The 12,454-nt window shown below is 38.4% G+C and overlaps 3 protein-coding genes across 9 annotated transcripts; 2 read left to right on the top strand and 1 right to left on the bottom strand.

Moving 5' to 3' along the window:
• Positions 1-5: 5 nt before the first annotated feature.
• Positions 6-5,521, bottom strand: PRP39 (Tetratricopeptide repeat (TPR)-like superfamily protein). Of its 5 annotated transcripts, NM_001197976.1 has the most exons (15): positions 5,342-5,521; positions 4,796-5,064; positions 4,564-4,673; positions 4,058-4,287; positions 3,339-3,506; positions 2,633-3,026; positions 2,448-2,548; positions 2,305-2,368; positions 2,027-2,170; positions 1,745-1,897; positions 1,543-1,659; positions 1,125-1,355; positions 730-1,035; positions 545-646; positions 6-399 (listed from the first exon to the last, which is right to left on the bottom strand). In NM_001197976.1, the coding sequence occupies exons 2-15, from the start codon at positions 5,028-5,030 to the stop codon at positions 283-285; spliced, it is 2,472 nt and encodes an 823-aa protein (NP_001184905.1). In that variant the 5' UTR covers positions 5,031-5,064; positions 5,342-5,521; the 3' UTR covers positions 6-282. The 5 variants fall into 5 exon arrangements, with proteins under 5 accessions (NP_001184905.1, NP_563700.1, NP_001322270.1 ...); NM_100289.4 differs by lacking the exons at positions 2,305-2,368; positions 2,448-2,548 and having other exon boundaries at positions 14-399; positions 5,342-5,490; NM_001331460.1 differs by lacking the exons at positions 2,305-2,368; positions 2,448-2,548; positions 5,342-5,521 and having other exon boundaries at positions 68-399; positions 4,796-5,299.
• A 117-nt stretch (positions 5,522-5,638) lies between these two features.
• TOM22-I (translocase of outer membrane 22-I) lies at positions 5,639-6,328 on the top strand. Its single transcript, NM_100288.3, has one exon. The coding sequence runs from the start codon at positions 5,717-5,719 to the stop codon at positions 5,999-6,001; it is 285 nt and encodes a 94-aa protein (NP_563699.1). The 5' UTR covers positions 5,639-5,716; the 3' UTR covers positions 6,002-6,328.
• Positions 6,329-6,968: 640 nt separating this feature from the next.
• SUVR1 (histone-lysine N-methyltransferase SUVR2-like protein) lies at positions 6,969-11,235 on the top strand. 3 transcript variants are annotated; one of them, NM_001331458.1, is made up of 12 exons: positions 6,969-7,215; positions 7,624-7,819; positions 7,918-7,980; positions 8,075-8,113; positions 8,203-8,334; positions 8,411-8,681; positions 8,828-9,846; positions 9,956-10,209; positions 10,297-10,363; positions 10,454-10,504; positions 10,638-10,734; positions 10,838-11,235. In NM_001331458.1, the coding sequence occupies exons 2-12, from the start codon at positions 7,637-7,639 to the stop codon at positions 10,864-10,866; spliced, it is 2,205 nt and encodes a 734-aa protein (NP_001320725.1). In that variant the 5' UTR covers positions 6,969-7,215; positions 7,624-7,636; the 3' UTR covers positions 10,867-11,235. The 3 variants fall into 3 exon arrangements, with proteins under 3 accessions (NP_001320725.1, NP_171901.3, NP_001320724.1); NM_100286.4 differs by lacking the exon at positions 6,969-7,215 and having other exon boundaries at positions 7,356-7,819; NM_001331459.1 differs by lacking the exons at positions 6,969-7,215; positions 7,624-7,819 and having other exon boundaries at positions 7,854-7,980.
• The last annotated feature ends 1,219 nt before the right edge of the window (positions 11,236-12,454 follow it).

The following is a 12,454-nucleotide window of genomic DNA, read 5'->3' as shown; positions in this document are numbered from 1 at the left end:
CGTCGTTACTTTTCCTTTTTTTCTTCTGAGGAGTTTAACTGAGTTAGATCATTGAAACAGTACTACCCGGCTCCATCAATTCAACTTCTCTGGTTACAATCTGTATCATAACCGGCGTAAATCCAAGAACTTTTACGAATCAAACAAACTGAAGAAAAGTAAATATCTATTGTCACTGATCGAGAAAAGAGAGACATGTAAACATCCAGACACTAAATTTGAGTAGATAGAAGCAAATGGTTATCAATTACACTACAAAAACGACCAGCAGCAGTAATAGGCTCAGTAGTACGTGTTGTAGTACGCTTGAGGAGCAACAGCAGCAGCCGGTTGCTGCACCGGTGCAGCCGCTGGTGCTGCTGCTGCAACTGGAGGTGCATAACTCTGCGTTGGGTATGTCTGCAAAAAATTTCACAAAGATAAGATCCAAGTTAGATGATCAAAGACTTATCTCCAAGAGTGATTCCCAATTCAAACTGGTGGCTAATCCCTGTAATCCTCCTAAATACTCCTGAGTTTAACACTAATTAAGAATTTTGGTTACCTGAGCAGGATACGCTCCATAAGCTGCGGCCTGTGGCACAGGTGTTGGTGCTTGTGGAGCGGTATAGCCAGCAGGATATCCCCCATATGCACCATAAGCAGCCTACAAAGGTATATTCGATACTATTATAAGAGTAAAAGTATAGAAGGAAGGAAATGGATATGGTTCTATCTTTGGTATCTTACCTGTTGACCGTAGGCAGGGTTCCATTGCTGTGGTTGAGCAGGAGCAGCTTGTGCTGGTGGCCAAGTCTGAGGCTGCGCAGCATAACCACCAGACCATTGAGCCTGAGCATTTGGATATGCATTGGATACTGGCTGAGCAGGTGGAGTGCCGTTGTAAGTTTTTGCCATTTTCGTCCTATCTGATGCGAGAAAATCATCTGCGCTACGCTTTTTCAGCTCCGACGTGCTCCGATGAGGATAAAACAGTTTAACATGTTGATCTTCCGCTTTTTTAATGGACTTCACATCTCCAAAAATACCCAGGAACTGCAAAGGCCATGCACATTTGGGTGTTAAAACCAATAATATAGATACATCATGTTCAAACAAGAATTGTCTTCTTTCTTTTCCATTACCTCTATATATATTAAGGATAGCTCTTCCCTCTCAGTGGAACTTGCAATGTTTTGGGCATCTGCATCTGGCTTTATAACTTTCTCTACAAGTGGCTCAAGGTAATCAATCTCTCTTGGTGGTGGCTGAATCGCCTCAAAATGAATCAGTGCTTCCATGAGAGGTTTTGACGGTTGTACATGGTCAAGTGCTTCGACAATAATCCTCCTAGCTTTCTCAGCATCCCTGGAGACCTGAAAGTAATATTAAGAAAAGTAAGAAGCCAAATCACTACATACTCCATCACGAAAACAAAAACAAAATGAGTTCAAAAATCAGTACTATAAAGTATCACTACATACTCCATCACGAAAACAAAACAAAACGAGTTCAAAAATCAGTACTATAAAGTCTTAGTAGTGTAGAGACCATGTGACGTACCAAGTATGAAAACCTTGAATACTGCGCATACAGCAGTGGCAGTATTGTGGAATGTTCTTTCCCCTTTTCAACAGCAATCACTTGCTCATACAAAGAGAAAGCATCATCCAGATTACCCTACAGATAAGATTAGGAGACATGTAAGGGAAACAACCAGTGATAATAATCTTATACTAGTTCTTTAATCACCATTGAAGCTTACTAGTCGGTATTCCATATTTGCATGCTTGATTACTGCTTCAAGAAGTCCAGGAGAAATTTCAGAGTGCACTAATTGGTATGCAGCTCTAGCACCAGCTATATCTCCATTCTGCTCTTTTAATCGAGCAGCAAATAGGTGAATCTCTGGTTGTTTCTATGAAAGAAAAGAAAGCAGATAAATAACCATGAGACTCAAAGCTGACTATTTAGAATTATTCTGCAAAGCCACTCGAAAATAATGAAATTTAACTACCCAGAAAGGTTGGAGAAACACAATTCATACCTTGACAAAGACTTGAGTTGCTCGAGCAAGGGCATTTTCTGCAAGGTCCGCACTTCCACTTGCTTCCATGTTTGTCACATAACGAATCCAGTATTCTGGGTAATTTGCACAGGTAACCACACATCTTTCATACAGCTTGACCACCTATTGGAAAAGACAATCGAATGTAAAACATATATGATGATGACTACGGAAAAAAACCATGTAAACATAGAAAACACAAAAGGAGAAATCCACAAGAAATACTCTACAAGTCCAACAGAGGGGCCCTCACATACAGAGGGACCCTCCTTGCCTGACAGACAGAATGTTAGGAAGACACCTGCATTAATAACATTGGAACTTCAACAACAGGATAATTCATGTGCCTAAAATATCCATTGACAAATTGAGAGTTCGAAATACTTAGCCTTAAAGTTACCAAATCGAGGCACATGCTTTGGTCTCAGTTATTTCCCATTTAAAAGTTGCTTGATCCAATGGAAACCCAATCAAGCATATGATGCACCAGATACTACTTAACTGTAGGTCAATAATATGACAGAGGTACAACTTAATCTACAAAACACTTGTACGTTCACGTATAAGAGAGTTAAACCCCAGTACCTTATTGAAGTCTCCATCCCTCTCAATGAAATCCAGATAGTTGTGCCAATTCTCCAGTTCTGCGACATTCAGAGGACGCACATGGAAATAGGGCCTCCTTATAGCCATTTCATAACCAATGATTTTAGATTCAAACTCTTTCGATTTTATGTACATGGCTTCCCTGATGCCTACATACTTCTTCAACTCCTCAGGTTCAGTTGAACTAGCACTTTCCAATTTAGGGGATTGTTCGGTGGAACCATCAACTTGAGATCGTCCTTCATCTGCCTTTTCACCGGACTCAGATGCTGCACTTTCAGAAGCATCACCAGCAACAGCAACAGCAGCAGCTGCGGATTCCTCAGCACTCCTTAGTTCCGACAGAGGCCGTGTTTCAGCTAGCTCCTTAAAACTATAGCAAGACAAGAACTTATCAACAACAGAAAAAATACCAAAAACGAAGCAACATACACATCAGAAAGAAACTAAAGATTATGAGCAAAACATAAAAACCCTCGCTATGACAGATGAAATATAAAATTAGATTAAGCATATATCAAATGTATGATACAGCACACCTGCCAGATAGCTGAACTCGATTAAGTGCTAAATCAACATAGTGCATCAAATGATGTTTTCTCTCCATAACCATGACAATCCACATAAATAGACTCTATCCAATTCAGCACAGACAATAATGATTAATGCAATCAGTAAAAATTACCTGCTGAAATATCTATCCAGATTTTGAATTGGATTCTCCAATATTCTGGTGTAAATCAAGGCAACTCGGCTCCAGTCCTGCTGCATGTACTCATACTCAATGTATTTGTCCCACAACGGAGAGGAAAGAAAATCAGTTCCAACGTAAACCAAAGCTCGTTCAAAAAGCCTGCAACAGCATTATAGTAAAAAGAATGTCATATGAGCTGAAAGAAACAGACATATCCAATCAATAGAGACAAACACGAGTTCTATGGAGAAAAGGATTCACTCTTTGAATGCATGATACTGCCAAACACTGCATTTACCTTCCTAGTAAAAGCATACTATGGCCAAAATCGAGCAGTCAAGGGCTACCTAAGCCCAAAACTGGTTGACATCTTTCCAGCAGCATTTTGAACTTCGGGGGAGGGTGACAGTTAAAACAGATATATTTTAACATCAAAATTTTTAAACCAGAGAAGTAACGAGCACCAAAAAAGGGAACAGTTTTAGATAAAGATATCAGATAGCAATGGAAGGAGGCTAAAAGCTAGTGTGTCGAACATAGAAAAACGAAGTATTTTAAAATTAATTCCATCAGATCTTTCCGCCACAAACGAGAGGACTTGCTGTAGCAATCTAAAAAAAGGGTTAGATGGTAAAACCATTTTGTCTAGGTAATTGGAAAATCACCAAGTTGTTAATACACATACAAATAGAAGAATAAGCATTCATTACCTTCTGATCGTTTCTGGATCTCCATATGTATTGATGGCAAAAGTGCAATAATGCAACCAGATATCCACTGAATATGTCACTCCCAGCACTGCTCTTTCATAAACCTCCACGACTTTGTCCATTGCCCCCACCCGAGCCTCATGATCGGCAAACTTTTTCCAATAGCCATAACACAGAGGAAATTCAGCTAAGAAAGCATCATAGACCTTCCGGATTTTTGCTATATTGTCCTGTAATCAGGGCAGCAAGGAAAACATTAACAATCTAGAGCAAATTAATCAAGTAGCTGACAGTAAAAGTTAGAAAAAATATACCGAAAGATGACAGCGACTTATGGTGTACAAATAAAAACGGAATACTCATTCTTAAGATTCAAATAGCAAACAAGTTTTGGAAACATAATCCAGATGACAAACATTTACGTCACCACGAAGGTCAGAGGACTCAGAGCAGAGTACATAGGGAAAACCGGAAAAATAAGATTCATTATGTAACTCCACACATACCTGCGCTATCCTCTCCGTCTCATCAATCAAGGCAGTCCAAGCATTAAACTCTAAAGAATTTGCCCTTACAATATTCCACAAGCGCTCCTCTTCCGTTGAGAGTGTAGAGCCTGTAACAAGAGAGAAGGAATAAGTAAAGGATTATCATCATCGAAGTTAAGATCAGGTTCTAGTGACGCCTCTTAGAATCAATATGTGCTCATACAAGCTTTCAAAAAGAAGAAGAAATTACCAGTATTGTCTCCATGCTCCGCTGCTGGAGCAGTCACAGCCACATTATCTGTTGCACTTCCGTTCTCAACTGGCGCAGTACCATTGACCAAAGAATCATTGTTGACCGAGTGTGATGCATCAACAATTGGTGCAGTCTCTTGCCCGGTCGATTCCACAGTAGCAGCAGAAGCATTATAGTCTCCATATGGAGCAGAAGTATAACCCTCGGAAACCATGGCCTCGCTGTCACCCATTACTTTCTAGAACAGACTTCTCAAACGCAGAAAACTACATTCACATAAGAACAGAATCAGTTTAAAGACACAGAAGACTGATACTAAACTCATCGAAGGATTTCATTAAATGCAAGCAAATAAGATTAGCGTAAAGCAAAATTCACTCTATCTTCCTATGAATCACAACCAGGAAAGCATGATACGAAGTTTCTACAATAGGACAAAAATCTAAACCACAACCGAAACAAAAGCAGAAACCCGACAAAAATGAGCTAATGTAAAACCCTAGTTTTGTTCCCAATTCGTAGAGACGAGAAAAGGATATGTACCTCGGGAACTAAAGAAGATGCTCGTCGCTTCTAGAACTCTTTACCAATCAGTGAATGCTATCTTCGAAAGTAGCTTCAATGTAAGAGAGCTCTCAGCTTTTGATTTTGGTGTGTTTCGTTTACACACGAAGAGAGGGGGGTATAGGGTTAGAGACGACGAACCAAAACGAAAGGCGACGCGTATCGTGTTGGTCGGCGCACACTGGAACTCAATCTGGCCCGTTAAGTAAATGGGTCATTAGATTTCTTAATGGGCCTACTGACCCGTACATTATTAAAGCCGAGGATCCCCTTTCAATTTTATTTTTCAAAGTGAAACCCTCGTCGTCGTCTCTAGTCTGAACTTTTTCAATCTCTCTCGATTTCATTCAATCAATGGCGCCTAAGAAAATCGGAGCCGGCAAAGGCGATTCGAGCATCTTGGCGAAGATTTCAAACTACGATATCGTTTCTCAGGGAAGACGCGCCGCTTGCGATGCCGTCTACGTGTCGAAGAAGCTGTTAAAGAGCACCGGGAAGGCGGCGTGGATCGCCGGTACGACGTTTCTCATCCTTGCCGTGCCTTTGATCTTAGAGTTGGAGCAAGATCATCGATTAGGCGAGATAGATTTTGAGCAGGCGAGTCTTCTCGGAACCCCACCGGTCGGTGCGATGCTCTAAAGTAACTTTAGAAACCCTAATCCGTCGATCATATCATAAATTTGATATTATCATGCTTGTTTCTGCTACTCGATTAGAAGCTGTTAGTTTCCTTCCTTGTGTAAGATTAGGTTTACTCATAAGGGATTTGATGAATTTCAATTGGCTATTTTGAAGATTGTGTTTGAGCAATCTTCTTCTAATTTATTTGGCAATTTATGATGTGGGCTGAGATTTTCTCCGTACAAGTGATTATTCTTTTAATCTCATAGCTGTGACTCACTTTGAGTGGAGCATCAATCTTCGAAATTTTATTTGGCAATCTGGTTAAGAATATAGGTAAGGATCTTTGGTAAACTTAGCTGTTTACACTTGTCTTAATTTCTCGTCAACATTTATGCCATTTAGTTCAAATTTTGATTTGATCATCACTCCTTTACATGGCAAGGCCTGTAAATAGACTGCCTAAACCTTGATGATGCTTCTTTTGTTCAGCAAATATCTTGTTAGCATCACTGCTCTTTTCGTGACAAAACCTTTGACTCCCACTTTTTCAGTTTTCAATGTGTATTTTGACTCTGTTTGCATGAAGGGTTTTGGTTTAGCTGACTTGCTGATTACTGAATCTCTTGATTTTATTCTTCCCCTATCGCCTTCACACTTGAACCAAAAGAACTATACAAAATTCTACTTTAAACCAAAAACTGAAATCATACTTGAATTCCCTGGGTTATTCAATTGTAGTAGAACAAAACGTTGTCTGTCCTGGACCCAATCGCTTAAAAGAAAAAACATATGTTGTGGGCCGTCCCATACTTGATGAAGCCCATATGATTTAAAGGAGTTAAACCAGTCAACTCGAAGGAGTAAAATCAGTCAATCATACTGACACTGCATAGAGAGAAAGAAAGGTTCACTTTTAGTTTGTCTTATTCGCCTCATACAGAAAAAGTCAATGACGACTCCCAAACGCTGCGTTTCTCAAATCTTTGAAGACTCTCCTTCGTGGAGAGTATACACTTTTCTTTCCTCACTTCGTCTTTTAAAGTTTCAAATTGTCGTCTTTCTTTGGACAGAGAGATACATTGATCAAAAATACGCTTTGCATAAGCAAATCTACCATCAGTTTTTCACTACATTCTCTTCTCTGAGGAAAGTCGAAAATCCGGTTCTCTCACTACAGAGTCTCACCCTCTTAAAACCCTAAATCAGTTTCAGAGTTGGTTCTTTTGCTTGTAAGTTCTTCTCATTTTTTCTGCTAAAGCTTCAATCTTTTCCGTTTCGAGACCTCTACTCGTTTTTTTTATTCTGGAAAATTGAAACGTTTTAGGGTTTTGGTACTTTGTTGTCCCTTCGGTTTTCCAAAAAAAAAAAAAAAAAAACAGAAAAAGTTCCAATTTTTTTGGTGGGTAATAAGTATTTGGTAATGGCTCTTCCTACATTTGTTTTTTTGTTTGCTTTCATCTCAAAATTCAGGGTCTTAGTCACATTAGTTTCGTTACACATCTAACTCTTTTACTCTCTTCTCTGGTTTCGCTCTTATTGGTGGGGCAGGAAGATGAAAGTTTCCACTTTTGTTACTTTGCTATGTTTATTTCTGAAGTTTTTTGAGGTTGGTGAGTGATTCAGCTTTGTTATTGCAGAAACTTGTTGAAAATGGCACCGAATCTTAGGATTAAGAAAGCCTGTGACGCGATGAAGCTTTTAGGAATATCAGAGACGAAAACAAGGGCCTTTCTCAGGAAACTTCTCAAGACCTATGAGAATAACTGGGATTTCATTGAAGAGGATGCTTATAAGGTCCTTCTTGATGCAATCTTCGACGAGGCTGATGCCCAGGTCTGTTTTTTCTGCTTAATCACTTTTTATTTTCTTTATTTGATTGTTTACATATTCTCACTTAGTCAGTTCTCTTTCTTTGATATGTCATATGGTAGTCCACTGAAAAAAATAAGAAGGAAGAGGAAAAGAAGAAGAAGGAAGAGGAAAAGAAGTCCAGAGTAAGTTAACTTTCTTTAATTTGATGACAATTTTCTGGTGTTTTTTGATGTTGTTTCTTCTCAAGGTTTTGATGATCTTTTTTTGTTTCTTTAGAGTGTAGCAACGAGCAGGGGAAGGAGGAAAGCTCCTGAGGTATACGACCTAAATATCTTTGTTGTTTTAGAATTTGTTATCATCATGAAACATTAACTTGTTTTTTTTTTTGGTTAAACCAAACTCAGCCTTTGGTACAAGATGAAGAGGACGATATGGATGAAGATGAATTTCCATTGAAAAGGAGGTTGCGCAGTAGACGTGGAAGAGCTTCATCTTCATCTTCATCTTCATCTTCCTATAACAACGAGGATCTCAAGGTATGTTTAGTATCTGTTTTTCGGGTTTCTTGGTCATATTATATAGCCTGTGTTTATTTTGTTTTCGGTGAAACAGACACAGCCTGAAGAGGAAGATGAAGATGATGGTGTGACTGAATTACCTCCGTTAAAGAGGTACGTACGCAGAAATGGTGAACGAGGGTTGGCAATGACTGTTTATAACAATGCAAGTCCTAGCTCCAGCAGTCGCTTGTCAATGGAGCCCGAAGAAGTACCACCAATGGTTCTATTGCCAGCTCATCCTATGGAAACGAAGGTTTCTGAAGCCAGTGCACTTGTTATCCTCAATGATGAACCCAATATCGATCATAAGCCTGTGATTTCAGGTATTGTTACATGAACTCAAGATAAAACTTAGTAATCTTTCTTTTATTGCTTTTTATGTGGTTGTGATGAGATGTTGAAACCTTTGCATTTTAACCTGATCTGTCTTTTGTGATGTTTCCTTCTGACACTTCTTTTCATTATTTAGATACAGGAAACTGTTCAGCTCCCATGCTTGAGATGGGGAAATCAAATATACATGTGCAAGAATGGGATTGGGAAACCAAAGATATTCTCAATGATACTACTGCCATGGATGTGTCTCCTTCTTCAGCTATTGGGGAATCAAGTGAGCATAAGGTTGCTGCTGCTTCAGTTGAATTAGCTTCTTCGACTTCTGGTGAGGCAAAGATTTGTCTAAGTTTCGCGCCTGCAACTGGAGAAACAACGAATTTGCATTTGCCTTCTATGGAGGATCTTCGGAGAGCAATGGAGGAGAAGTGCCTCAAGTCGTACAAAATTGTTCACCCCGAGTTTTCGGTCCTTGGGTTCATGAAGGACATGTGTAGCTGTTACATAGACTTGGCAAAGAATTCAACCAGCCAGTTGCTTGAAACAGAAACCGTATGTGACATGAGTAAGGCGGGTGATGAAAGTGGTGCAGTTGGCATTTCGATGCCGTTGGTGGTTGTTCCTGAATGCGAGATCTCGGGAGATGGCTGGAAAGCAATTAGCAACATGAAGGACATTACGGCTGGTGAAGAAAACGTTGAGATTCCATGGGTGAATGAGATCAACGAGAAGGTTCCTTCCCGTTTCCGTTACATGCCTCACAGCTTTGTGTTTCAAGATGCTCCAGTGATATTCTCGCTCTCAAGTTTCTCTGATGAGCAAAGCTGCTCCACTTCTTGTATCGAAGACTGCCTGGCTTCAGAAATGTCGTGCAATTGTGCAATTGGTGTTGATAACGGGTTTGCGTACACATTAGATGGGTTACTCAAAGAAGAATTCTTGGAAGCTCGGATCTCTGAGGCTCGTGATCAACGGAAACAGGTGCTGCGATTCTGTGAAGAGTGCCCATTGGAGAGAGCTAAAAAGGTTGAGATTTTGGAACCATGTAAAGGGCATCTAAAGAGGGGAGCCATTAAAGAGTGTTGGTTCAAATGTGGTTGCACTAAGAGATGCGGTAACCGAGTGGTGCAAAGAGGAATGCACAACAAATTACAGGTAAAACATTCACCTTAACTAACAATCTTTTACGTGTTTTTCTTTCATCTTGTTATATAAATCAATTAGTTTCCATTTTTGATCAGTCATCTTTTTTTCTTAATATCAGGTGTTTTTCACGCCAAATGGGAAAGGCTGGGGACTTAGGACTTTAGAGAAACTGCCTAAAGGGGCATTTATTTGTGAGTACATTGGAGAGATATTGACAATTCCGGAGTTATACCAACGTAGCTTTGAAGATAAACCCACTTTGCCTGTGATATTGGATGCACATTGGGGTTCTGAAGAAAGGTTAGAGGGTGACAAAGCTCTGTGTCTTGATGGGATGTTTTATGGAAATATCTCAAGGTTCCTTAACCACAGGTAATGGCTTCCCCTAAAACTCAGAACACCAATGGTGTTTCTCTCTATTTTAAACTGATGTTTCTTTCTGTCCTTTGATGTATGTAGATGTCTTGATGCAAACTTGATCGAGATTCCAGTTCAAGTCGAGACTCCGGATCAGCATTATTATCATGTAATGATACAATGACGGTCTCATATATAATCTTTTGCTCATATGTTTCTTCTGTTTTGGGGAAATTGTTTAAACTGTAATCTTTTCCAGCTTGCATTCTTCACAACAAGAGACATCGAGGCAATGGAGGAACTCGCATGGGTGTGTATAATTTCGCATATCCATTTTATATTAGGCTGAGAAGTTTCTATACCGATGAAAATGATTGTATATTCCTAATGCTTACTGATATCTTGATATACATTGATCTGATGTAACCCTTTCACATTCTCAGGATTATGGCATTGACTTCAACGATAATGACTCTCTAATGAAACCCTTTGATTGTCTGTGTGGTAGCAGATTCTGCAGGAACAAGAAGCGATCAACGAGTGAGTAATATCATCAGAGTTTGTTGATTCTGTTACATGGGACTGAGTAATATCAATCCTGCATCTCACTGACTGAATTTTTTTTACCTTTGTTATGTTCCAGAGACCATGCAGATTTTGAACAAAGCATGAGAGGCTAGTGAAGAAGAAAAGACGTGATGAGACCCTCTGTTTTTTGGTGAATGGGACTCTCCAAACCGGTCCGGGTTAATAGATTTTGTAGGTTGGGAAAAAAAGAAGCTTAAGTTGGGTATTGTGTGATCAAACTCTGTATAGCTCGAGGGTCCAGTGCCTTTTGTTTTAATTTAGAAGTTTGACCATCTTTAATTCTAAATCTCTCTAAACCACGTTCTTTTTTGTAGTAAACCATAAATTTCCGCACTGTTGAGGGCCAACGGATCCCTGATCGTAAGACTAGGAGTCTAGGATGGACAAGTTTTTACTTCTTACTTTTATCACTCAGTTTATGGAGATGGAAAGTATGATTGTATTGTCTTTGTGCATATGGTGTGTTCATCTAAAACAAGTGAAAAAAGCTAAAAAATTGCCGTTGAACAACTCTCTCACTATATATATAATCTATTTATGTATGAAATTTAATCAAAACGTGATTAACAAATTATAAACAAACAACTCTTGTCATGTTATGATCGGTGTTACTTAATTGACCATTCTACTTTTTGAATGTTATAATTGTTTGCTTAAGAAAGTAAGCTTTTACGAAAGTGGTATCCTAATGTATAACACGTATTATCTAAAAGATCAAAATAACGGGAAAAATGAGATTCTCATCGTTAACATTTTACGATTATTTTGACAAAATATGGCCAAAAGTTGTAGTAAATGTTTAACTTATTCAATTTTAAGCTGAATTGGCAGTTGAAAATAATAAGCATTTAATTGTAGTCCAACTGTGCATGATCGGTCGTATACGTGCTTTGCTGGAAAACCGAGTGTTTCTAATGACTTAATATCTATACTCTACTTATATTCAATTAAGAGATCCAAATTAATTTTCACAAATGCAGCATAGAAGAAAAAAAGAGTTTAGGATTAAAAATATATATGTGAAAATTTTTAAAAACAGTTATGAGTTGTTTTTTTTTTGTTTTGGTTAAAAATAGGTTTGAGTTGTTCATGAGCGTCATGTTTTACTTTTACCATTTCTATATGTATTTTCGTGTATATATTTAACAATATTTAAATTTTGTCGACATCTATCCTTGCCTTGCTAGCTAGCAAACCAACAAATCAATTTATTCAACGGTTTTATTTATTAAAATTAAAATCCATGTGCTGCCATTCCAACTCTTCAATCAATTTTGTCACCATAACCTTACCACCTCCTCTCTAGCTAGATCTATCTATCTTGTCCTTTCCATTTCATAATGCTAACAAGTTCTAAAAGAACTTTTGGTGTAATTTACTTTAGATTTTTGACTCGAAACTGCTATTTTCTTATATATGAATATTGTTCTTGTGATCCCATTTGATTTTTGGTGTCGATAGAGTCTACGTATATAACAATGTCTACTTTGAACATCATTTGGAAAAAAAACAAAAACAATTAGTTTGATCGTTTGATTTGAACTGTTAATAAAAGTAAGTTAAATAGCTGTTTGATTTTGATTGCATCAATTATTGGAACTACAATTATTTCACACTATCATCCAACTTGCTTCATGATGTATCCATTTCAAATCCTAAAAATTAATTTCCA

This window comes from Arabidopsis thaliana (genome assembly GCF_000001735.4).
Source record: "Arabidopsis thaliana chromosome 1 sequence".
Taxonomy (NCBI): Eukaryota; Viridiplantae; Streptophyta; class Magnoliopsida; order Brassicales; family Brassicaceae; genus Arabidopsis; species Arabidopsis thaliana.
This window is presented reverse-complemented; position numbering and strand designations above follow the sequence as displayed.